The sequence below is a fragment of the Callospermophilus lateralis genome, chromosome 3 (assembly GCF_048772815.1).
Source record: "Callospermophilus lateralis isolate mCalLat2 chromosome 3, mCalLat2.hap1, whole genome shotgun sequence".
Classification (NCBI taxonomy): domain Eukaryota; kingdom Metazoa; phylum Chordata; class Mammalia; order Rodentia; family Sciuridae; genus Callospermophilus; species Callospermophilus lateralis.
Window position 1 is genome coordinate 13,989,795 of NC_135307.1, and position 25,373 is coordinate 14,015,167.

General features: G+C 36.4%; 1 protein-coding gene across 9 annotated transcripts in view; it reads left to right on the top strand.

Moving 5' to 3' along the window:
- Nucleotides 1-2,570: 2,570 nt before the first annotated feature.
- The window catches only part of Trip11 (thyroid hormone receptor interactor 11), a 61,721-nt gene continuing 38,918 nt past the window's right edge, over nucleotides 2,571-25,373 (top strand). For 8 of the 9 annotated variants that reach the window (XR_013090733.2, XR_013090735.2, XR_013090734.2 and 5 more), the window contains exons 1-10: nucleotides 2,571-3,073; nucleotides 6,375-6,436; nucleotides 8,913-9,023; nucleotides 12,423-12,701; nucleotides 15,435-15,494; nucleotides 17,617-17,782; nucleotides 18,261-18,623; nucleotides 21,486-21,526; nucleotides 22,102-22,188; nucleotides 24,995-25,207. Coding sequence is in view for 6 of the 9 variants with exons in the window: in XM_076849740.2 (XP_076705855.2) it covers nucleotides 2,935-3,073; nucleotides 6,375-6,436; nucleotides 8,913-9,023; nucleotides 12,423-12,701; nucleotides 15,435-15,494; nucleotides 17,617-17,782; nucleotides 18,261-18,623; nucleotides 21,486-21,526; nucleotides 22,102-22,188; nucleotides 24,995-25,207 (1,521 nt within the window). In the remaining 3 variants the exon portion in view is untranslated. The remainder of the gene's footprint in view (nucleotides 3,074-6,374; nucleotides 6,437-8,912; nucleotides 9,024-12,422; nucleotides 12,702-15,434; nucleotides 15,495-17,616; nucleotides 17,783-18,260; nucleotides 18,624-21,485; nucleotides 21,527-22,101; nucleotides 22,189-24,994; nucleotides 25,208-25,373) is intronic. The other variant, XM_076849741.2, reaches the window with a different exon arrangement.

Consider the following 25,373-nt stretch of genomic DNA (forward strand, 5'->3'; position numbering starts at 1 on the left):
AGTCTCTTAGGTTACATTCATCTTACAGAAAAGAAAAACCCTTAAGGAACTTTTAGGAAATAACTTTTATGTTGATTACTAGTACATGATGTAAAGGCATATATTTGGGCTTGCTTTCTTTATTAATTGCAGTATTTTTCTGCCAAAACATGAATTTATGGAACTGGAAGTCCAGAGAATTTATACCTATAGGAAATATGAACTTGATTACAATAGCTAAATTCTTCACTGTTACGAAGGATCCCTATTAGATCCTAAGTTCATGTCACTCCCATCCCACTGAGTGAAAGCCACACTCCTCATAATGGCCTACCAGGCCTTCACATGGTTCTTCTGGGTCCTCACTGATTACAACCCTTCCCAGGTCAGTTCTGCTGTAGCCATGCTTGCCTTCTTGTGAATTCTCTAACCAGACAGGTGTTCTCTTACCTCAAGGGCAGACTTATCAGTTCTTTCTTTCACTTGGATATTTCTTTCACTTGCTCTTTCTTGGATATTCTTTAGGTCTTGTTCTCTTTCCCCAACCCCCTGTCCACTATTGAACCCAGGGCCTCATTCATGTTAAGATAGGCAAGAGGTCCACTACTGAGCTACATTCCCAGTCCTGTCTCACCCTTATTTCCTTCAAGTATTTGTTTAAAGAGCTCCTTTATCAGGGAGGCCTTCCCTTTATAACATTATTAGAACGCTTTATAACATTATTAGAACCCTTTATAACATTATTAGAACCCTTCTTCCCATATCATCCATGCCCTGTTTTACTACTCCCCTTTCCCCCAAAAAGCTGTTTTCACTAACTACCTACCTGTGATCACTACCTTCCTTATTACATTTTGCTTATTATCAGTGTCTTCCCAGCAGGATGCAAACTTTATGAGACCAAGGACTCAGTTCTTTTCCCCTGCTTTATTTCCAGTGCCCCAAATAATGGTAGATTCATTAATCTGTATGTCACGGTTTAAAAACTTTGCAAACATTTCAATAGCAATCATTATGTATGGGGCACTGATCCAAGCTCTTAAAAATAGTATCTCAACCCTGGTATGCACTATTATTATTATGCTCCATTTTATAAATGAGAGACTGGTGCACAATGAGGTAAAGAAACCTATTCAAGATCACACAGCTAATATGTGACAGATCAAGGCAATTGGGCCTTGAAGTCTATACAACCAACCCCTGTGCTATGATGTCATTCACATAAATTCATGGGAAATATTTAATAAGCCCTTCCAGAATGAGATGCGAATTTTCTTTTAAAAGCTTTCACATTTTAGGGGGAGCTACTATTGCCAGTGCCATCAGATTCCAAATACTGAAGCATTCCCAATTATTCATTCACAATTACAGGGCAATCTGTGATAGCCTAGCCTGGTAATAAAATCAAAGGGAAAGACACGAATGTGTTTAGTAGTGTGTTTAAAAGAACTGCAGGCCTAGCATGTCCTTTTCAATAATTTGCTATTATCTGCATATCCCGTGGTAGCCTCCCTGGTCAGGTGCTTTGGTGTCCTTGTTTCACTGCACCAATTGCTTTAAATTCATAGGACTGTCCTTCTTTCTTTAGGAAGGAATGCAAACAAGCAAGACACTCTGATGTGAGAGCTGTGGGGGGTGGGCACTTGCACACTAGTGCCACCAACATCATTTTAAGTGTTTATACGCTAGAACAGAAATTCTTTTCTATGAGTTGTCCTGCAGTCCTCTAAAATAATTCTGAAAAAAGACTGTCTTCTATAACTTCATGGGTGAAGTCGGCTTCATGAATAGAATTCATCGTATATTAATGAAGGCAGAGTTCCAAATGTGACCTGGGAAAACCAGAGAAAATTTCTAGGCGGGCGCGGTGGCGCACGCCTGTAATCCCAGTGGCTGGGGAGGCTGAGGCAAGAGGATTGCTAGTTCGAAGCCAGCCTCAGCAATGGCGAGGCCCTAAGCAACTCAGTGAGACCCTGTCTCTAAATAAAATACAAAATAGGGCTGGGGATGGGCTCAGTGGTCCAGTGCCTCTGAGAGTTCAATCCTGGTACCGCCCTCCCCACCCCACCCCCCACCCCCCCAAAAAAAAGAAAATTTCTACTGTAGAAAGTAATCAATAAAAACTGTGATTCCTGCCTGGTCACTTGAATTTGCATCCCGTCTTTTATAGCTCTGTAGCCTCGGATCCTACTACATACAGTGACTACATATAGTGCCCGGCACAGAGCGGCCCCTCACTGACTGGATAAGTGATGGAGTAACGTGGATAAGTTATTAGAAGCCGCTTCCTGCGCGGTGTGATGACCCCGCCAAGTCCGCACCGCCGCCCTCGAGGATGGAGTCAGATTTCAACGACACAACCGTTCCGCAGAGCCGACTCTAGCTAAAAACTCAGCCGCGCAGGTAGGTTGGGAGCGTCGCACCGCCACCGGTTCTTCTGGATTCGCAGCCTAAGGGCTACGTGGAGGAGGTTGGTCGCGCCTGCTCGTGCTTGGTCCTCCGCGATCCCACTTTCCTTTGCGCCAAGGACACGTCCGGAGGCTTTGCAGGGCCCTTCTGCGCCACGGCGGCGCCTCTCTATGGTTCTGCCGGTCTCCGAGAGAGGTGTTATGGCGGCCGGCGTCGAGGTGGCAGGAGCAGCTCGCCGAGCTGGGGCAAGTCACTAACACAGAGGGAGAAGTCACCCAAGCCGGACGGCGGAAAGTCGAGGGAAGGAGCAGAGGCCCCGCGGGGGTGACTGTGCCACTGGCGGCGAGTCCCCGGTAAAAGCCCAGGCCAGGCCTCTGCGTTTATGGGCAGAACGCGACGGTTGGCTCGAGCCCCGCACTGCGTGGAATTCTGAGTGCTTCGGTCATAATTGACCCCGCAACGCTCGAGGACTTTCGGGGGCGAGAAGTGGATGGTTGATGGTCGCGGTTTTTGCAGCGGGTCCAATGGCTCACTGAAGTTGCAGCGATGTCGTCCTGGTTAGGAGGCCTGGGCTCCGGCTTGGGCCACTCCTTGGGTCAGGTGGGGGGCAGCTTGGCTTCTCTCACCGACCAGATCTCCAGCTTCACTAGGGACATGCTTCTGGATGATTTAGAAAACGCAGAAGGTAACAGCTGGGGCGCGGGGAGGGAGGGCTTTTCTGGGACCCCGCGAGCGTCCGTTTGGTTCCCACCTCCGCCGGTCAGCAGACGGGACTGGTCGCGGGGGAGTGCCACTCCGCCCTTTTTTCCTTTTTGGCACTCCTCCTTTGCCTCCTTCTCTACCAGTTCTCTAATGAGAACGGTGGGGTGCTGGGAAGGCTCCCTTTGGGTACCCTGGACCTGTCAAAGCGGAGTGAAACTGCGCTGAGGTTTTTTTGCTGGGTCTGTCTTTGCCTCCCAGTCAGTTTACCCTCAGTTTGGGGCGGGGGGCGGTCTGATTTTGATCATCTTCCTTTATTTCGATACAGTTAAAAGGATGGTCTACGACATATACTTTTTTGTTTTCTTTGATTTTTGTAGCAAAGGAAATAACTCATGATTAAAACATCTGGTGACTTCTTTACGCTGTCTTGAGTATATTATTTGTTAGTGAAATATGCCTATGATTTTCAGGTAAATTGTTTTGTGCCTTTCCTCATAGTGATGGCATGTTACAGCGTTCCAGCTAAAAAATGTATTTTTTATATAATTGCCCGTTTCTCCCGTATTTCAACGGAACGGAATGGGGAAGATCCTCCTTTTTTGGGGATTCTTTAGCAACTGTCTCTTGACAGTTCACCGTATTTTGTTAGTGAACAGTGACCTAAAGGGACATGGTAATGAGTGTTCTAGTTAATCACCATTTTTATTTCTTGACATTTCTTTTAGCAAGTAGGGTTTGGGTTAAGAGAATTTTAAAATCATAGTCTGCCTATGACTATGGGAGATAATGGGCTGCTCATTCAGATGAGAGCAATTAGACTTATTTCTTATAAATTTATAAATTAGCATTCTGGTTTAATTTGGGGTGCTGGAGATTGAACCCATGGGCTCACACACATGCTAAGCACTGCCCTACCCCTGAGTTTTTTAGCCCCCAGCCCCCTAGTTTTGTTTTTATCTTATTTAACCAATCCTTCATATTTATTTGGTTGAAATAGAGAAAAATGGTTTGATAAAAAGAGCTTACATTTAGTTTTTTGGTGTGGTGTCTATTTGAGAAGAAGTGAGATTGTGGAGCTGCCAAAATCAAAATCCATTTTACTGCTTCCAGTTCTATTTGGGTGGGAGATATGTTAGGTTTAGAGATGGTAATGAAAGATTTTCTTCATGTGTCTAGTAAAAGGTTGTTTGGACTTGAGGGAAGTTAGAAACAGAGGCTGAAAACTATGGAAATGACTAGGTTTAACTTTGTATCTCAGATAGGGGAAAGCAGTTGGCTATTCCTTTGACCTCAATTTTGTTCCTCTACTAAAGGTACTCCCATAATATCAATCTTAGCAGTTTCACTATCTACTCAATTTTCTGAACTAGAAATCTTCATGTCATGTTATTTTGTCTTTTATCTACTTCCCATTGGCCACCAAATTCTTGTGGCCTATGTCAAAATTGTACTTTCCTTTGTTACTCCTACTTCTTCAGTGCTCTTTCATCCTTTCTGCACTCCATTCTATTTTCTGCTGTATTGCCAGTTACTTTTCTTTTTTGGTACCAGGGATTGAACCCAAGAGTGCTTAACCTTTGAGCCACATCCCCAGCCTTTTTTTTTTTAAACAGGTTCTCACTAAATTGTTTAGGGCCTTAGGACCTTGCTAAGTTGCTAAGGCTGGCAACTGTCTATTGACAGTTCATCGTTTTCCTCCTGCTTCAGCCTGCCAAGTCCCTGGGATTATAAGGATGTGCCACCATGCCCAGTGTCAGTTACTTTCTAAAAACAAATTTGCTTAAAAATTTCTTGACCTATCACAGATAAAATCTAAATTTCTTAGTTTTAGAAGGCCAACAATTGTCCATATGGGTTCAACCTTCCTTTTCTAATTGCCTTGCCAATTGCCATGCCTAATCTATTTATATATGCATGTGTGCCAATACCTAGAGCTTCTGTCACGCAGAACTTTGTCAGGCACCTATAGAACTCCAGACCTCTTCACAGAAAGCCTTTTCTTCTCTACTTCCTCCTTTGCCTGGAAAACAGTTTTCCAGCAACCCTGCTCACAGATCAAGCATTTGGTGAAATCATTGTGACTCTTACGCAAGTTGAATTGATTGCCTGTGTTCTGTGTTCTAACAGAACTTTGAGGATCTCTGCCTAGCAACACTTACCATATTGAGTTATAATTGCTCATTTTCCTTGATGCCCAGGGTGGGGATGGTATTTTTTTCTTTCTCCTTATATGTCCAGTATATGGCATCTTCCTTGGTACACAGTAGATGGTCAATAAAAATGTGAGTGATCAGAAATCTGCTGAGTTGCTCAAAGCTTTTATTCCTTTCCCTTGGTATTTCAATAGGACTTGCTTAATACCTATTTCATTTGTTTTCTATTTAAAAATAGAATACAAGCCAGGTATGGTGTGCATTACTGTAATCCCAGTGGCTTAGGAGGCTGAGGCAGAAGGATCGCGAGTTCAAAGCCAGCCTCAGCAATGGCGAGGCACTAAGCAACTCAGTGAGACCCTGTCTCTAAATAAAATACAGAATTGGGCTGGGGATGTGGCTCAGTGGTTGAGTGTCCCCCCGAGTTCAATCTCCAGTACCAAAAAAAAAAAAAGGAAGTAGAAATAGGGCCTTAAAGCCCCAGTTGAATGTTTCATTTAAAATTATGGCAAGCCAAAAAGAGAAATTTACAAAAACTTCTAATTTCCTGTAACAAAATTTTGATAAATACTCTCAGCAAGTAGTAAACATTGAAAAATGATGAACATTGTGTTTTTTTCACTGAGAAAGTCAGCACTTTTTGTCTGCTGTAGTAGCTACTAAAGGTAGACATCCTAAGGTGTAGGAGATTGGCAAAGAGAATGACCTATGTGACAATGAAGAACATTAGTGGCAATGATAAGTTGTGGTGAAAATCAGATGATAAATATCTTCTGAATTTGCTCTTGTATTAGCCTACTTTCTGTTTATTATTATTTTTTAATTGTTGATGGACCTTTATGTTATTTATTTATATGCAGTGCTGAGAATTGAACTCAGTGCCTCACATATGCTAGTTAAGCACTGTACCACTGAGCCACAACTCCAGCCCATACTACTCTATTTAAACTCGGTGAAATGTGTTTTTCTTAAAATGCCTACTTAGGGCTGGGAATGTGGAGCCCCAGTAGTAGAGCATTTGCCTAGCATGTTCAAGGCCTTGGGTTCAATCCGCAGCGCACACACACAGAAAGCCTATTTATTCCATCATATGTGTTGACCAAATATTCAATATATGAATTTCTTTTGTAGCAGGTTTACCTAATTGTCAGAGAAAGGAAGTTGAAGGTACTGAATCTACACTAAGATCCGAGGTAAGGAAAATTGAAGACTACTATCAATCTTAGATTTTTCTCTTTTGAAACCATGAAGTTATTCAGGATTTCAGTTCTCTCTTTACATTGCTTACCACTTTTTTTCCTCTGTGTATCTTGTTTCTTTTTAACTTTTAGGAGGCTTACTTAGATGAAGAATTTATTTTCATGACAACAGTTTGTTGTTCTTTAATATTTTCCTCTGTACTTCTACATATTGAAAGTAGGAAAACTGCCAAAAGTAGAAGTAATAGGGGCAAAAGTTTATCGTTATTAAGGAATGCTAAATTATGGTAGTACATTTAAGTATGATATGAAGAATGGGATTGTTTAATCTAGAGCTTTTTAATATTCTAATGTTGAGAGAATAATATTTGCGTACAGAGAAGTTAAGAATATAGGAATAGCAAGTTAATTTTGCTGTTTTATTTGTTATTAATGTCTAGTTGTGACTAGTTCTAGACATTGTGCTTAATGGGGAAACTTGGTAGGGGTTCAAAGGAAAGCCTTGAAAGGAAAGGATTTCACAGTAGAAGCTATTGTAAAGGAATAAAAGTCAACTAGTTAGCATTGGAATAATAACAGTGAGAGAGCACTTGAATTGCAGCAAAAGGTATTGTTAGAGCACTGTGGAAAGTGTTTCCTTTCTACTAAGTTATAAAAAGAACATTGGATTTAGATGTAAGAAAATACTACTAACAAACATTATTGAACTTTGGTTTAGAATATCAAGGTAAGTTTGTGGAATTGAAAGTAGCGAAACCCCTGTAGAACTGTATTAACTTTCTGTGTGTAGACAATTTGGTGGCATTAAGGGACGTTAGCAGTAATGACTTAATAAGAAAAGTAGGTGCTGTAGTGACAGATGAACTTAATGGCTGAGATAGGAAATTCTTTAAAAAGTACTCATTGGTACAGACTCACCCAGAAAAATTAAACAGCAGAAGTATGTGTGTGAATGGCATTAACCTAGGTGAATTCCCCATGACCCATTTGGGGAGAAAAGTAAATATGGTTAACCTGCTCAGTGAATGTCTATTGGGTCTATGGCAAGTATGATTTCAATGTTTAGAAATGTTTATTTTTGGTAAAACTCAAATGTGATCTAGCTTCCTCATTGGTACTTATCCAGAGGTACTCAAATACTAAAGGAAAAAAGGGCTTTATTTGTCAGGTAATTTTAACTGTGTGATTCTTGGTGGCATTAAAACTCTTATGACATCATAATCTTTTCTGTAACTATGCAACATATCACCATCCAGGACTCACTGCTGTTAAACTAAACTAAAATAAAAAAGATAATGATATTTCTGAATAGTCTGTTTAGAAAGTTTAGTATAGAAGAGTAGTGTGTTTTCCATTACAAATTAGATTTGCTTACAGATGTTAAATGTTTTGGCTGACTGAATTAGTTAGGGTGTTTTTTGTTGTTGTTGTTTGAGTACTGGGTATTGAACCCAGGGGCACTTAAACACTGAGCCACATCCCCAGCCCTTTTTTATTTTTTATTTTGAGACAGGTTCTCACTAAGTTGCTTAGTGCCTTGCTAAGTTGCTGAGGTTGGCTTTGAACTTGGAATCCTTCTGCCTCAGCCTCTTGAGTTGCTGGTATTACAAGTGTGTGCCACTGCGCCTAACTTAGTTAAATTATTTAGTTGTAAGTAAAAGCAACCACCCTAAGCTAACTTAATTCTCTATGTGCCAAGAAAGTTGTCCTCACATTTGTGATCTTTCATCTAGTGTACTCTTAATATTTTTATATTGTCATTTTTACAAATAATTTACATGAGGTATGAATAAAGTGATAATTTTAAAACTTTTATTTAGAAATGGTAATATTTTAAGTTTAACTTAAAGTCCAGGTTTTTATTCTGAATTTTTCTGGTTTTTGAAAACATATCTAAAGCTGGGTGTGGTGGTACTTACTTGTAGTCCTAGCTACTCAGAAGGCTGAGACAGAAGGATTATTTGGACCCAGGAGTTTTAGGCCAGTCTTGTCAACATAGTGAAACCCTGTTTCAAAACAAACATATACTCAGAATAGATAATGTTCTTTAATTCATTTAACTATGTATTGACTCTTTTTGTTTACATATTTTTTTTTAGTTGTAGATGAGCACAATGCCTTTATTTCATTTTTATTTTTGTGTGGTGCTGAGGATCGAATCCAGTGCCTCACATATTTGAGACAAGCACTCTACTACTGAGCCACAGCCCCAGACCTGTGATCAGTGACTTTGTAGCATAAAATCAAAGAAGCAAAATCTACACCCAAATTTGATTTAGGATTAGGCATATTCTATATAAACATGCTTAATGCATTTGTAGCTTTAATTTGAAAGTGCATTTTAAAGGCAATTATTCTGTGACCTTTTATAGTGTATATCAATTTTTTTGTGAAACAGTGCTGTGCCGTAGCCATCACTAACCTGTTTTATTTGTATTCTTTTTGTTGAAAATACTTTCTTTGCTTCTAGAATGAAAGACTTAAAAAATATTGTACTGATCTGGAAGAAAAGCATGAAGCATCAGAGCTTCAAATAAAGCATCAGTCTGCAAGTTACCGAAATCAACTGCAGCAGAAAGAGGTAAAGGTTATTACAATTACTTTGTATTTATTTCACCATTATTTTTAGATCCATAAAAATATTGAAAGGGTATTGAATTCAATAAAACTTGTAAACTTTTATTTATATTATAAAAACTAACCTTTGCAGAGATTAATTTCTACTTTCTAAAAGAAGAAAAGTTTTTTTTAATAAAATATCTTCAGGCATCTGTTGCTCATGATTTCTAATTTTATGAAATCTCTTAACTATTTCATAATCTCAATACTATTCTTAACTATTTTCTTAAGTTGTTTTAAATCAGCATGATCATTTTTAGAGATAATTTCTTTTTAAAAAAATGCTTTGTCTATACAAGTGTCTGTTATGTTGGTGCATATATTTGATTTTCCATGGAAAAATAAAATTAAGTACATTATAATTTATTTTTACTGTTTTATAAATGTTTTTGCTTTTTTCTAGTTTGATTGAAATGTTTGTTTTGGAATTGGCTTATCTTTGCGGTATTAGTGATATTATATAATTTAACCAGTGTTACCTGCATCCTTAAAATATGGACTATGTTTCTATGTGTCATGCTGTTACTGAATTCTTTTTCATGTTTAGTACATAAGTGGAGTCCAATAAAAACTTACTTTGAATTGAACCATTTCCTATTTTATTATCCATATTATTTCAATACTCACTTTGTTTACTAAGAATTCATTTCTTCTGTAACTTCCTATTTGGGTTTTTAAAGTTAGATGAATTGGTTTCTAGTTCCTTAGTGACATGCTAAGGTTAAAAATTGAGGGTAAATATACACATTTAAAGTAGAGCTTTAGGGGCTGGGGATGTGGTTCAAGCGGTAGCGCACTCGCCTGGCATGGGTGCGGCCCGGGTTCGATCCTCAGCACCACATACAAACAAAGATGTGTGTTTGCCAAAAACTAAAATGTAAATAAAATATTAAAAATAAAAAAAAATTAAAAAAAAAATAAAGTAGAGCTTTAATTTTCTTTATTTTGGTGCCGGGGATTGGACCCAGGGACACATAACCACTGAGCTACATCCCCAACCTTTTTTTTTTGTAATTTATTTAGAGACAGGGTCTCACTCAGTTGCTTAATGCTTTGCTGAGTTGCTGAAGCTGGCTTTGAATTCATGATCCTCCTGCTTCAACCTCCCAACCCATTGGGATTATAGGTGTGTGCCACCATGCCTAGCTTTAGAGTTGAATTTTCAAACTGATGGCAATTTATTATTTTACATAATATAATAAAAACAAATTTCTGCAAGGGTAAAATGTATACAAAATGCATTTGTAGCTTTAATTTGAAAGTGCATTTTAAAGGCTATTATTCTGTGACCTTTTATATTGTACATCATTTTTTTGTGAAACCCATTGGGATTATAGGTATGTGCCACCGTGCCCGGCTCTAGAGCTTAATTTTTTACAAACCCATTTTTTTTTCTCTTTTTTAAAGATTCAACACAGATATAACAGTTTATTGCTAAACTGCTTTCAAAGTCTTTAGACTTTACTCTTTGAATTTCTGTATTTGTGGACTGGTAGCAAATGTACATGGCATCAATCACTGGATCACACTTTGAGTAGCACTGACTTAACGGACATGATGATAGAAATAGTAGTTCCTACCCAGGGGTTTGCAGCTGAATCATTAGTGACAGACACCTTTAAAAAATATACATGTTCATATACCTCAGAAGATTCTGAGTATCCTGGGAAAATTAGTGTACTGGGAAGGGACCTTGATGTTGGTAATTTTCAGAAGCTTCCATATGATTCTAATGCTCACCCCATAGTTGGAAACACTTGTGTGGAAAATTTTGGCATTTTATTTTCTTTTTAACTATTGATATTAGAGAACACATTAAACATTCAAGTTTGGAATTTGTTGTTATTATTAAAGCTTGCACTTGAGTAGCTCTAAAACTTGATGTAAATATTTATAGTATAATGACAACTCTTTCTGTGTTAAAAATATATCTAAAATATGGATTTCAGTATTTTTTAGTAGAATGAATGATAATACATAACTATATACCTCTGCTGTTTTCTGAATCTGTTTGCTACACTCTTTGTGATGTCTCTATTCCCTGAAGATGCAGTTTATCTCATATCATTTATGGAAAAAAGAATAAAATTTATATATGTAAGTCTGTACTAGAGAAAGGGGCTCTAATATGAAAAAATCTGTTTGTTATGACATAAAGTATACACGTATTTGGTTTTTGTTTGACTAATTGATTAGTTTTACACCTGTAGAAATGTTGCTACCTCCTGGCTATTTTCCCAGTATCAAGTTTTCCTTGGTTATGGTAATGTCTTATACTACCATATTATGGTAGTGTCTTAGGCTAGTTTAAGGTTATTTCAGTTGTGTCTAGATGACTTGAGTATTCTCTCACTCAGAATGGATGTGGCATTATGGTAGGTCCTATGTTCATAATTTTGGGGGGTTATGGTTTAGTATGGCCAGCCTTTAATCAAAACTCTGTTCAGGGTTTCAGAACTTTTGTATACTGTTCTCTTCCTGAATAGGGTCAGATTTTCACTGCCTGCTTGTTGCCAGTATTAAAGCCAGGGCCTCTTTGAGTGCATTATTTCCTTCTGAGACTCATGAGCTAATAACCATGGGTTTACTGTGTTATCTACAAAGAATGGATCTATAAATCAAAGCATTATTCCAGCTGTGTTGTGTAGAGAAGCATTATCTCTGATTCATGGTGCATTTTAAGACTAAATTCAGCCATAATCAGATACATAAGACTCTTGCAACAGATGTTTGTTTGTTCATTCTTTTTCCTTTTCTTTTTCTTCTCAAGTACCAGGGATTGAACATAGGGGTGCTATACCATAGAGCTACATCCTCAGCCCTTTAAAATTATTTTTAGATTTTATTTTGAGACTGAGTTTCACTAAGTTGCTGAGGCTGTTCTTGAACTTGCAGTTCAGCCTCCTCAGCCTCCTGAGTCTGAGATTACAGGCATGTACCACTACTGGCCTCCAGCAGAAATTCTAAAGAAAACTTAATATATAGATTGACACAGCTTTTCATTTTCTCATCATAAGGTTTGATGATCACCAACAGAGCCCTAAGAAATATCCTGTATTAGCCCTTTCATAGAAGATAGGAAACCTGTGTTTAACTGAGAAATTTATTGTTTTACTTAATATATGAGTAAAATTTTGATCTTCATACTACTTAAAATATATGTGCTTTAACTATGGTAATTATGTTTTTTTAAATAAAAATTTTATAGTTGGGATGTTGTAAGTGACTTGGATTCACTTAAAAGATACTTAGTGAATGATTAGTCTTAAACAAATCATTCTACCTTTTAATATAATGAAGGTTTAAAAAGATCAATTTGTTTGAAAGTACCTTCTCTAAAACATGGATTATAAATATATAGGTAGAAATCAGCCACCTTAAAGCAAGACAGATTGCACTACAAGATCAATTGTTGAAACTACAGTCAGCTGCTCAATCGGTACAGTCAGGAGCTGGTGGTATACCAACAACCACTGCACCGTCTTCATTTGTTTACGGAATGAGTAGTCATTTTTCAGCCTTTCGTGATGATGACATGGACTTTAGTGACATAATTTCATCACAACAAGAAATAAACAGATTGTCAATTGAAGTTTCAAGACTTGAATCTGAAGTTGGCCATTGGAGGCATATTGCTGAGGTAGGTAAAATGTGGGTGAGTTTTTTTAAAACTGTGAATGAGTAAAAATATTGATGCTATTTAGGAAGCAGTGTGTGAGGTGTTTGGTATCAGAAATAATCCTGGACAAGAAAATAGAAAATCTATATTCTAATTCTGCCAGTGGTTCTCTCAGTGGTTTTGGTCAGGTTATGTTTCTCTCTCAGCCTCCTTTTCCCCTTCTGTACAATATTTGGAAATTTTTTTTTCAAAAATTTTAAAGCAAAAGATCCATTTTTCAAAATAAAAGTTACAAGCCCAGGAATCAAAAGAAAAATTGAGGGGCTGGGGTTATAGCTCAGTGACAGAGTGCTTGTCCTGCAAAATGAAGCATTGGGTTCGATCCTTGGAACTGCATAAAAATAAATAAATAAGAAAAACAAAGGTATTGTATCCATGTTCAACTAAAAAAATTAAAAAAAAAAAAAAAGAAAGAAAGAAAGAAAGAAAAAAGAAAAGAAAGAAGAATTGAGTGGAGCTAGCTTCTTTTCCCCCTGAAGTCTCTGAGACTTCTTTGATGGAAACACTAGGGCTCCAGAGCACTATGTTTGACACTATTTCCTTGGATTTTTATCTGAGATTTTTTTTTTTTTTTTTTAGAAAGAGTGAGACAGAGTGAGAAAGAGGGAGAGAGAGAGAGAATTTTAATATTTATTTTTTAGTATTTGGCGGACACAACATCTTTGTCTGTATGTGGTGCTGAGGATCGAACCCGGGCCGCACGCATGCCAGGCGAGCGCGCTACCACTTGAGCCACATCTCCAGCCCCTATCTGAGATTTTTGTTAGCTCTAGTAATATATAAAATGAAAATCTGATCATTGGTATTATCAAATATGTTAAATTATTTTGTGATTTTTTTTCACATGTATCGGAAATGAAATACTTGCTATTTGGGAGATATAAACTTTTTTCCAAGGAACATTTTTTTTTTTTTTTTTGTCTTACACATCAGATTTTATAGACTGTGGAGGTTTGCAAAAGACACAAGACTTAGAATAAATTGATACATTGTTAACTTGGATTTAACTTCATTCATGTAGGGGGAAAAACAAAGTAAATACTTAGATTTTTTTGTTCTCTTTTTGTGAATGTAATCTAGCTATGTAAAGGAGAAATCTTCCTAATTAAAATGATCTGCATGCTTCCCATTTTGCTAAACATTCCCAATACCTAAAGTAAACTGTAATAAGGGCAATCTGTCCATTTTATCTCTAAAAAAGCAATAATTCTTAAGTTGTGTATGTGTAAAAATAACCTGAAGAACTTGATAGTATCAGGGATTTCCTGTTTTATCTCTGGAGATTTATTTAGTAATTTATTTCAGGGCCTTGGAAACAGTGTTCAAATGAATACATACTCCCAGGTGATTCTGATTAATCCCAAGGGGGATACATTTTAAGAAATGTTGTTGAGGGTAAGATTTCATAGGGGAAGATGGGTTTTTGCCTAGTTTGTGATAGATCTCTTCTAGAACATGAAGGTGAAAAGGGCATATTTGGGACCTTACAGGGGCTTAATTTTCTAGTGAGGCATATATGTCTATGTATATTATCCTTAATAGCTACAGGACATATTTATTACTTCTGTTTTACGAACAGGGAAACAAAGTTATTTCCAAAAGTAACACCCTCATTGTCATAGTGATTTAAGTTACAAAGCAAATATATATCTCTTGACTGCCAAATACTGTATTCTTTCCATTATACTGTCTTTTTGGTTCATTAACATGATATATAGTTAAGTGTTAATAAGGATAAATGCGCATTGGCGGGTAGAGGGAGGGATGGGGAGAGGTTGGTCAGTGGGTACAAAATTAGTTAGATGGGAGAAATAAATTATGATGATCTTTTGGGTACTAGGGTGACTGTAGATAACAGTAGTGTATAGTATATTTCAAAATATCTAGAAGAGAGAATTTTGAATGTTATCACCACAAATAAATGCTAAGTGTTTGAGATAATACTGCTAGTTACCCTGATTTGAACATTCTCAATGTATAAATAAATCAAAACATCACTTGTATCCCCATAAATATGTACAGCTATTAGGTATCAAGTAAACATTTTAAAAAGGTAAATGAAAAACATACAGCTTTGAATAAGAAAAATCCAAAGTTCTTTTATTTTCTTTTCAAACTAAATAATAGGGTTGGGGCTATTATTAGTGGTAAAGTGCTGCCTTGCATGCGGAGATACTGGGTTCGATCCTCAGCACCACAGAAAAATAAAGATACTGTGTGTTCATCTACAACTAAAAAAAAAAAAAAAAAAAAAAAAAATATATATATATATATATATATATATATGTAAAATCATTTTTAAAAGATTTTTACTAGATCATCATTAGCATTAATATTGGGTAGCTTTCAGAAAGTGCCTTTTAGAAAACTGCTTAATTATTCTCACATTGAATATTTAAGCTGCATAAATAAATATTTAAGCTACGTAAATAAATAAAATATTCTGTTTTTTTAAATCTTAAATTTAGATATTTTGCAAAACTGTTGTCTCCCCAATTAGTTAACACATTCTTGTATATTAGTATCTTTTATTATGTATTACTCTCTACTGAACAAAGTTCTTGGCATCCTTGAGTTAGAATCTACCTGGGAAATTCTTCTTTTTTGACAAGTATCTTTTAATAAAATTAGTGACTTTCTATTTTATAAAAAAAATGGTGTTGTTTTCTGATTCTCTTTTTCTGAACTTCTAAGGCACAGGGAACACATAATTCTGATCAAAGTGAAATCTGCAAACTACAAAATACTATCAAGGTAGGTCAGATGTTGTCGTTGACGTGTGTGTGTGTGTGTGTGTGTGTGTGGTACTGGGGATTGAACCCAGGGCCTTGTGCATGCAAGGCAGGCACTCTACCAACAGAGCTATATCCCCAGCCCCTGTCATTAACTTTTATGCATCTAAAATTTGTATGTAAAAATATAAGCATAATCACTAAAAGTCTTAATTAAGAGTGATTATAGATTATGATATACATTTTTAACTGGTTCATATTAACTTTATGACAAGTAAGGTATATAAAAATATCTCTTTCCAAAATAATTTGGTTTTGAACATTTTTTCAGTAGTTTATTTTTCCTATGTGTGTGTACTCTGTCTCATAAAACTGCATTAACAGAATTTCAAGCTTGCTGAAGTTTCAAGGTTTTTAGAGTTGAAGGATATTGACAAAATAAAATGCTACTATTTTTTATTGGAAAGAATTGTTTTACTTTAGTGGTAGAAATTCGCTAGTTTCTGTCAATTATTATTTCTTTTAAGAAAAGGCGTAGTTTATATGTTTATTGTGATAGTGAATTGCTTTTAGTGCTGAAATTATTGCAGATATAGAATTTTTACTTTGAGGGTTTATTGTTATTCTAATAGTAATATGTGATAAGTTCCAGAGTGAGACCTGGATATGCTATTTACCAACGGTTCTACTTTGGGCAGGTTTCTTAACTTTTCTAAGCTTCTCTTCTGCTATAGTAAGCTAGATATGGTTGTTTTACCTACCGTGTAGGTTTGTTTTGAGGTTTACATATGAGGCTTTGAGTCCAGTGCTGGCACAGAAGTGCATAGGATTAAAGAATGACTTACACTTACACCTCAAGAAAAAATAGCTAATGTATAGATTAGGATTCTTAAGTTATAAGCAGTAAAAGCTTTCTCTGGCTAAGTAAAACAAAAGAGGATTTACTGGAAGGATCCACAATAGTCTGTCTGTAGGACTGAAGGAAGAGTTGAGCATTCTGGCATCAGGAAGGACAGAAATGGGAGCAGCATCAGGAATCTAGCAAGATACAGTATACAGACTTTTAAGGATGCAGCTCTCAGGATGCTTCCATGTCCAGGTTTCTGGAGAAGCATTATTGGTCTCAACTTGGGTAATAAAGCACTTTGGTTGACAGTTGGGAGTTCCAGTAGGCCTGGAGAAGGAAAGGCTGAGCAAGAGAATAGTGGTAGTAGGAAAACAGGTACAGATTTCTCAAAGGGTTGATGCTGGTAATGGTGGAATAGGTTGTTTGGAAAAGGAGAAGTTTATGTTCATCTTTTGTTTTCAGTATTTTCTTGTTGATGTTCCCTCATTAAAAATAGAAAAACTACGGGCTGGGGTTGTGGCTCAGTGGAAGAGTACTCTCCTAGCATGCATGAGGCACTGGGTTTGATCCCCAGCATCACATAAAAATAAAATAAAGATATGTGTCCACCTAAAACTAAAAAAATATTAAAAAAAAAAAAATAGAAAAACTAGCTGGGCTCAGTGGTGCACGCCTGTAATCCCAGCAGCTTGAGAGGCTGAGGCCGGAGGATTGTGATATCAAGGCCAGCTTCAGCAACGGCGAGGCACTAAGCAACTCAAAGAGACCCTGTCTCTAAATAAAATACAGAATAGGGCTGGGGATGTGTCTCAGTGGTCGAGTGCCTGTGAGTTCAATCTCCAATACTAAAAAAAAAAGAAAAAAGAAAAACTATAGGGTGAGGTGGGACATAGCCTGTCATGCCAGCTAATTGGGAGCCTGAGGCAGGAGGATTATGAGTTTGAGCCCTCCCTGGGCAACTTAGTGAGACTGTCACAAAGAAAAAATGAAAAGGGGTGGGGATATAGCTTAGTGGTAGAGCACTTGCCTAGCATGTCAGAGGCCCTGGGTTCAGTTCCTAGTATTCGTGTGGGGCAGAGGGTGGTGGAGAGAGATGACTGTTTAAGGTTTAAGACAGGAAGGAGTGGGGGGAGTTTTTCCAAATTGTTCAAATTTTGGAACTGTGTTTAAATTATTTTCAGCCTTAATATGCTTAGAGAAGTAATTTTAATAATACAGACCTTGGATGATAGTGAAATAAATAGCTTAGGTAAATTTATTGATCATAAATGTGGTTAATTTTGTTTTATTTTTTAAGGTACTTGAACAAAACCGAAGTCGAGACATAGATGAACATCAACATGAAATGTCAGTTTTGCAGAATGCACATCAACAGAAACTGGCAGAGATAAGTCGCCGGCATCGAGAAGAGTTACGTGACTATGAAGAACGAATTGAAGAACTTGAAAATCAGTTACAACAAGGTTATTAATTTTAGTAGTTTCACATATTAGATGACACAAATGGCAAACTAGTACTCTAAGACCAGGACACTGCTGTAAACTTGGACTAAGTTCCAAAAAATGAGTAAGTGATTGGTTTACTCATTTGGCAGATGTTTAGAAAATGACATAGCTTTCAAGATTTTGTAAAATGGAAAGGTCCTTTTTGCTTTTATGGTAAACAATTACAACTTTCGTAGATTTCTTTGTTGCATTGTTTGGTGATGATATGTTGGTGATAAATGATTCAAGATATTTTCATATACATTGGCTTTTTAGTAGTTGATTCTGATGTTTCTCCAATTTTTTATTCATTTTTAAAGTGCTTAGTTTAAGATAGTAATTTAAATTTTCTTTTTAAGCTTTCCAAGTTCAGAACTTGAATCTTAGTTGTATATATAGTAAGTATTTATTTCTTGGTATTTAACACATGATGTCCTTGACTTTGTTTATGTTCTAGGTGACTCAGGAGTTATAGTAACTGATGAGCCTAAAATCAGTGAGATGCAGAAGACTATTCAGGTTCTACAAACTGAAAAAGTAGAATCTAAAAGAAAGATTGAAGAACTTGAGGGAAAAATCAAAGACATAAATAAAAAATTATCTTCTGCAGAAAATGACAGAGATACCTTGAAAAGAGAACAGGAACAACTCAGTGTGGAAAATCGACAAATGATTGAACAGTGTGAAAACTTGAAACTGGAATGTAGTAAATTGCAGCCTTCTGGGATGGAGCAGAGTGCTACTGTGGCAGAAAAGGGAAAAATTCTTCCACAGAGTTCAACAGTGGAAGAAGTGCTCAGGCTGCAACAAGCCCTGTCTGGTATAGAATGCTTGGGACTTATTTCAGATTATTGTTTCAGTGCTTTGGAATTGTTTTTAGAGACACACATACTTTAGTAGACAAATACTTCATGAAAATGGAGTATTTGTGGAACCGTCTATAATTTGATTAAAATTGTTTGGTGTGAATTCATTGCCATAGCTAATAGGCAACAAAAAATACTTTTCTATCAAAATGGGTCAATTATTGACTAGGTGTCTCTTAGCCTTCCTTTATTTTTTATGTATTTACATGGAAATCAGCGATTTAGGAAGCCTCGTGGATTTCTGAGAAGTAAATCCAGTGCACACATTGCTGTGGAGAGGTACTGTTTCTTTTAGTCTACACAGAACTGAATACTTTCTATAACTTATCACATCCCAGACTCTCCATTCAGGGAATGCAGCATTCCATCTTTACAAGTCCATTGTTACCCTTTTAAATGATTTCCTAAATTGAAGCAGAGGCCCAAATGATAAGAATTTTAGGTCATCTACTGTTTTCCATGCTCAAGTTGATGTGTTCACTGGTACAAAAATATTAAATTAGATAGATAAATCACTAGTATTCATACATTCCAGGAACATATAATGAGAGCTTTTCAGCTTGAAAAGATGCATTTAATTTTGCACTTTATTATCTTCTCACAGTATAAACCCTCACTTTATGAACTCATTCATTACTGCTCTGGAAGTTTCCAATCCTTGTGTGCTTGTTACTCCCCACATCTGTACCCCTCAGCTGCCTTTTTTCTCCAGCTGCTGATCTAGTCAGCCAACTCTATATAATCACCTGGGTTTTTGAACTAAAGTTAGGTTCAAAGTAAAATCATTGTCAACTTCTCCTTTCCTAGCCTTGGTGATTGGTAGTATTCACTGGTCTCTCAAATCAGAATGCTGGAAGTCGTCACTGACAAGTCCTATGGGTTTTCTTTTCTTCTCTCTGGCCGAGTGATATTTCAGGATTGTATCCCAGAGGAGTTCCAGGGTTTCTCACAGGTTCATCTGTCCTGAGAGCTGCCATGCAGGTAAAGGGAAGGCAGTGAAGTGTAAGGTCCTGGACCTCTTTCTCATTTGGTTTCAATCAGAATAACTCTGCTGTTTTATAAAATAAGTTTAATTATATCAGGTGATCCATCATTTGCTTAAATAAATCTACTGCCCTAGTCCTTATCCCCTTTCCCATTTCCATTGCCATGATTCATTTCAGTTAATCATAATTGCTTTTGCTCGTGTTAACGATGGTAGATCTCTTTTTATTTATTCAATTTTTATGTGTACTGGGGTTTAAAGTCAGGGGCATTTGACCACTGAGCCACATCCCCAGCCCTATTTTGTATTTTATTTAGAGACAGGGTCTCACTGAGTTGCTTAGTGCCTCGCCATTGCTGAGGCTGACTTTGAACTCCCTATTCTCCTGTCTCAACCTCCTGGAATTACAGGCATGCACCACTGTGCCCGCTTGAGCATAATAACGTAGTGTTTAAGAATAAGGCTGGGCTGGAATCCAACTTTTGTCACTAACTAGATGACTTTGGGTAAATTAGTTAACATCTCTCTGCCTCAGTTTTCTCATGTATGTGGTTGGAATAATAATAATATCTTCCTTGTTTGTTGTTTTGTGAGTTACTTGCTGCAGAGTTCTCTTTAGAAAAGTGGTCCATGTCAATTATTATGTCAATGTTACAAAATTTAATTCTCAGGCTCCCATGCTGCCTCCTTCAATTCATTTTATTTTTTCATTTTGTAGCAAGAATAAATTTTCAGAAACACAAAGCAGATTATTCTCCTACTTTTTAAAAAGTACTTTATTGCTTACCAGGAACTTCAAGATGAAGTCTAAACTTCCGTAGTCGTACATGTAATGCCCCTCATGATCTGATACCTGTCTACTCTTCAGTTTCTACTCTTCCCATTCTACCATTCTAAGCTTTAACCATATTGAACTATCTGTAGCTTAAGCCAACAGTCTTGTCTGAGCTCTGTCACTGTTTTGTTTGCTGCATTCTCTTTGTGTGGAGTATCCTTACGTTTCTTTGAGCTAACTCTTAGTGTAGTGGTTTAATACAGGTGTTACCTTCATTGTCCAGTACTTGCACTGACTTTTCTCTGGCCCCATTTTCTCCACCTAATCTCTACTAGATGTTTGCCCTTTTTGCTTTCATGATTCCTTTTTGTTTGCTGTATCACACTGTATTATAATCACATGTTTACTTATTCTCCTCTGAATTGTAAGCTCTTTAAGAGCAAGGACTAAATTTTTGCCTTATCTGGTATTGGCCTCATCATATATGCTCAATATTTCTTCAACTGAATGTTAAATGAATGACTTCAGCTGAGCTCACAGTATTCTGTTCTGTATTCTTCTTCCAGAATCTCTTCTATTTTTGGATCTGTATGTAGTACATTCATATTTAAATTACCTAAGACAATTGAGATATTATTGTATTGTTGTAATATAAATATATATTTGTTACTTTTGAGGTTTCTTTTCTCCGAGTCTTAAGCCTTATACTATTCCTGGTTGCCCAAACTAATCAGCTCATTTGGAAACACAGTTGTTGTTAGTATTTTTATGAAAGCAGTAACATATGATTCATACAGAATACACTTATTCTTTCTTTTCTGAAGAATTGGATTTTAATATAGATTAACTGATTTAATATGATTTCTAGAAGTATGAAATGAAAAAATAGAAGTATGAAATGAGAAAAATGTTTTGCCAGAACTGTTAAAGCTTGCTAATGGTTCTTATAAGTACACTTTGTTTTAATGGGGTTGCTTTTCTGAGTTTAGTATGGGAGGTTATTATAAAGACTTTCTAAATAATTGTAATGTCAGGTTCATTTAATTGTTTTTACAGATGCTGAAAATGAAATAATGAGACTAAATGGTTTAAACCAGGTAAGCTCATGTTATAGAAGAAAGCTTTTAGCATTGGTTTACTAATAAAAAGTAATTTAATTTATTAGAGTAGTTTGTTTTGTGTTATTTAACAAATTCATGTGAACATACCCTGGGAACTTTTGTCACAGTAATTTTATGTTTGCCAATTTATAACAGAAACAAACTATTTGCACCATAAATTTATATTAGGTTAAAAATTTTTATAATTGAAAAATTCAGGTATAACTGTGCAGAACAATTTGATGAAAATTATGTGTATAGAGACATTGTACGATGCTATACCAAAATGAGGAATGCATTTTGACTTTCTTTGAGAACTTCAGGGAGTTTCTATTAATTAGAGGTTATTTTGTTAAGAAAATATATATATATATATAAACATAATAAAGAAATCCTCCTTAAGAATGCCTAAAATGAGTGATTGGCTCTGAATGGTCCAGTGTTATAGTCTTCTAATTTTATGTATCACTAAGGAAATACTGAGTAGAAACACACAATTGTATAAGTAGCCTGCTTTTTTTGTGAACTGGAAATTTCCTGTTTCTGAAAATACTACTTTAACATTTCTGTAGGATAGCAGTCTTGCTGAAGACAATCTGAAACTTAAAATGCATGTTGAAGCTTTAGAAAAAGAGAAGTCATCACTGAGTCAAGAAAAGGTGGGTGCTGAAAAATGGGGAGAGAATTATAATGGTGTTATGTATTACAGTTTACAGCTAAGGACAAGTTTATATCAAAATGGAATGTTTGGTAATAGAGTCCTGAGGACAAAGCTGATCTCATTGATTCTTATAAGACCAAATTGAAGTACCCGGGCAAGGTTCAGAGTGTGAGTGGCTGGCCAGAGTTTACATGTAGAGATAAGCCAGTAGGCACACAGATAATGAGTGGAAAAGATAGGCCCTGTTTTACTATCAGATGGAGTTCTGACCGCAGCAGCATACATATGTGAGTTGGAAGATCTGGAGTGTATATCCTGAATGGATCCATCATGGGGGACAGGAATTTCGTTTTGAAGAGGGATAAAGAGGGACAGTTTCAGTGGTAGAAATGGCATCTTTTTTGTATATGTTGATAGCAAGGATGGAAAAGGATTCTGTAATACAGTATGGTTATGGAAGAGGTATTTTTTGGGTTTGGACCACTTAGGAAAAATTCCTTGTCTATGGCAGGTCCTTACATAAAGGGTCATTTGAAAACTGGTATTAAGTTAAAGACCAATGTTTCAATTCAATTTAATTCTTAATTTTTAAAAAGTAATACATGTTTACTGATATATATGTTTAATACCTACTGAAAATTTTCAGATAGTACATGTAGAGTAGTAATCTTTTCGTCTTCCTTCATTGCTTGGCTTCTTTCCCACAAGCAGTTCTTTTTTTTTTTTTTTTTTTTTAAAGAGAGAGTTTAGAGAGAGAGAAAGAGAGAGAACTTTAGTATTTATTTTTTAGTTATAGGCGTACACAACATCCTTGTTTGTACGTGGTGCTGAGGATCGAACCCAGGCCGCACGCATGCCAGGAAAGTGCACTACTGCTTGAGCCACATCCCCAGCCCCCAACAAGCAGTTCTTGTTACCAATTTCTAGTACATCTTTTCAAACATACTAAGGCATATTTGATTATACATAGAAATTGCTTTAAAAATACAAATATCTGGGTTGGGATTGTGGCTCAGTGGTAGAGCGCTTGCCTAGCACGTGTGAGGCCCTGGGTTCTATTCTCAGCACAGCATATAGATAAATAAAATAAAGGTCTATTGACAACTAAAAAATATTTTAAAAAATACAGATGTCACTTTGCTTAACATGCTGTTCTTATAGAAACTAACGTTTTCAGTACCTTCACACATTAGGTATATAGGCAGTATTTCTTAAATACTTAGTTGTTTGCACTGTTCTATACTTTATGGGATCTTTGCCACCACCCTTTCTAACCACTAAATGCCAATAATATCTCCCAATCTTTATTTTTTTATTACCATACTATATATATTCTGTTTCTACTCATCGTATTCTGCTCTTTAACTGACCTATGTATACTTTGTAGTTTGAAGATTTCTCTACACATATTTGGGGACCTGCAACCTTTTATGAAACTTTTGGATTCTGTAGCTAGTCTTCACAGCTTTTTTCCATTCTTTTGATGTTTATAGTAGTCCATTGTAACTCTTCCTTATGTCATGGGTCTGCTTACTGGTTAAGAATGCTATAAGTATGTGTGCCCTTAAGATCCAACTGAAAAAAAAAATGTTGTGGTTTTCCTAAATGAAGAGGCAACTTTAGAAGACTTACTTTTCTATTCTTTCAGAATAAGTTTTTGAATTGGAAGGAAATGAGAGTTGTTATGCAGATGTTTTTTTGTAGCTTTTCTTGCACGCACGCTCTCTCTCTCTTTCTCTGTCTCTCTCTCTTTAATACCCAGGAGTGTGTAACCACATTCCAGCCCTTTTTATTTTTTATTTCAAGATGAGATCAAGCTAAGTTGCTTAGGGCCTTGCTAAGTTGCTGAGACTGGCTTGAACTTTCAATCCCCAGTCTCCCGACTGGGATTACAGATATGCACCATTGTACACAGCTCTAGGTCTCTTTAATAAGGTATTATTAGGCTTTTTATTTGAAGGAATTTGAGATTTTTATTTACTTTAGATACCTTAGAAATTTAATCTTTAAAAATCTATATAATTGAAGGAAGGCTTTACACTGATACATAATCACAAACATCATAATCACATTATCAAAATAAGGTTGAAGCAAAGAGAACTGTCCCTTCTCTGGGATTTTGGAGAAAACATTAAGTATCTAGTAATAGGCTATAAAATGTATATATAGATCCATGTATAGGAATGTCAGCTTTGAGAGAAGGGAACCTAGTCCATGCTTTGTTAGAAGGTAAAGGAAGAAAGGCAGGTGTTTTCTTGAGTCAAGAAAAGTTTCCCTGTTCTGACAGAAGCAAGGAATGAGATGAATTCTAGGGGGAAAGAAGAAAACTTCAGAGAGGGAGAACTTTAGAGTGAATGAGTATTGATTTGTCATTTTCATTTTCTCTGTGACTAAATGACTTAGTGTTAAGAAGTGAAAGTAAAGAGAGCCAGGAGACTTTAGGAGTTTTGTTAAGTCTGTGTATGGTGGAGGAGGGGTTAAGGGAAGCAGCTGTGGGAGTGGATAGGAAAGGCTTTCTACTGGGAAAGGACTTGTGTGAAGGAGTTAGAGCTAGAAGGTAAACATAAAGTTATCACATCTTGTCTAGGGTTATAGAATTTTGCTTGAAGCTAGAAGTAAAATTGCACATGAATAAAGACTGGCTTATTGAGTTTTATTTATCATTATTGAGGTATTGTTTAATGTTTATAATGCAGAGCATTTAAAATAGGTCTCCAAATTCCATTCGTTTGTGTGTATAATATTTTGCTGTCTCTTCTTCAATTGACCATGTGTTGCCACCTCCCACCTTTTTATTATTTAAGGAGGAACTTCAGATATCACTGTCAAAATTGAGCTGTGAATATGAAGTAATTAAAAATACAGCTTCAACAGACATGAATTTGAATTTACAATTACATGACTTAAAACTTAACTTGAAGGCAAAGGAGGAAGAACTGAATCAGAGTATCAATGAAAAGAAAATGCTGATAGCTGAGTTAGAAGAACTGGACAATCAAAACCAGGAAGCTACAAAGGTAACGCTACGTGACAGATAGTAAGGCCTGAGGAAGCACATTCCACTCAGTAGACTGAACACTGGGTGAACATGCAAAAAATAATAGGCATAATTTAATTTTATAATTTGAGTAATATTTTAGTTTATTGATGTTCTAGTCATAGAGACTGGGACACTTTTTCTGT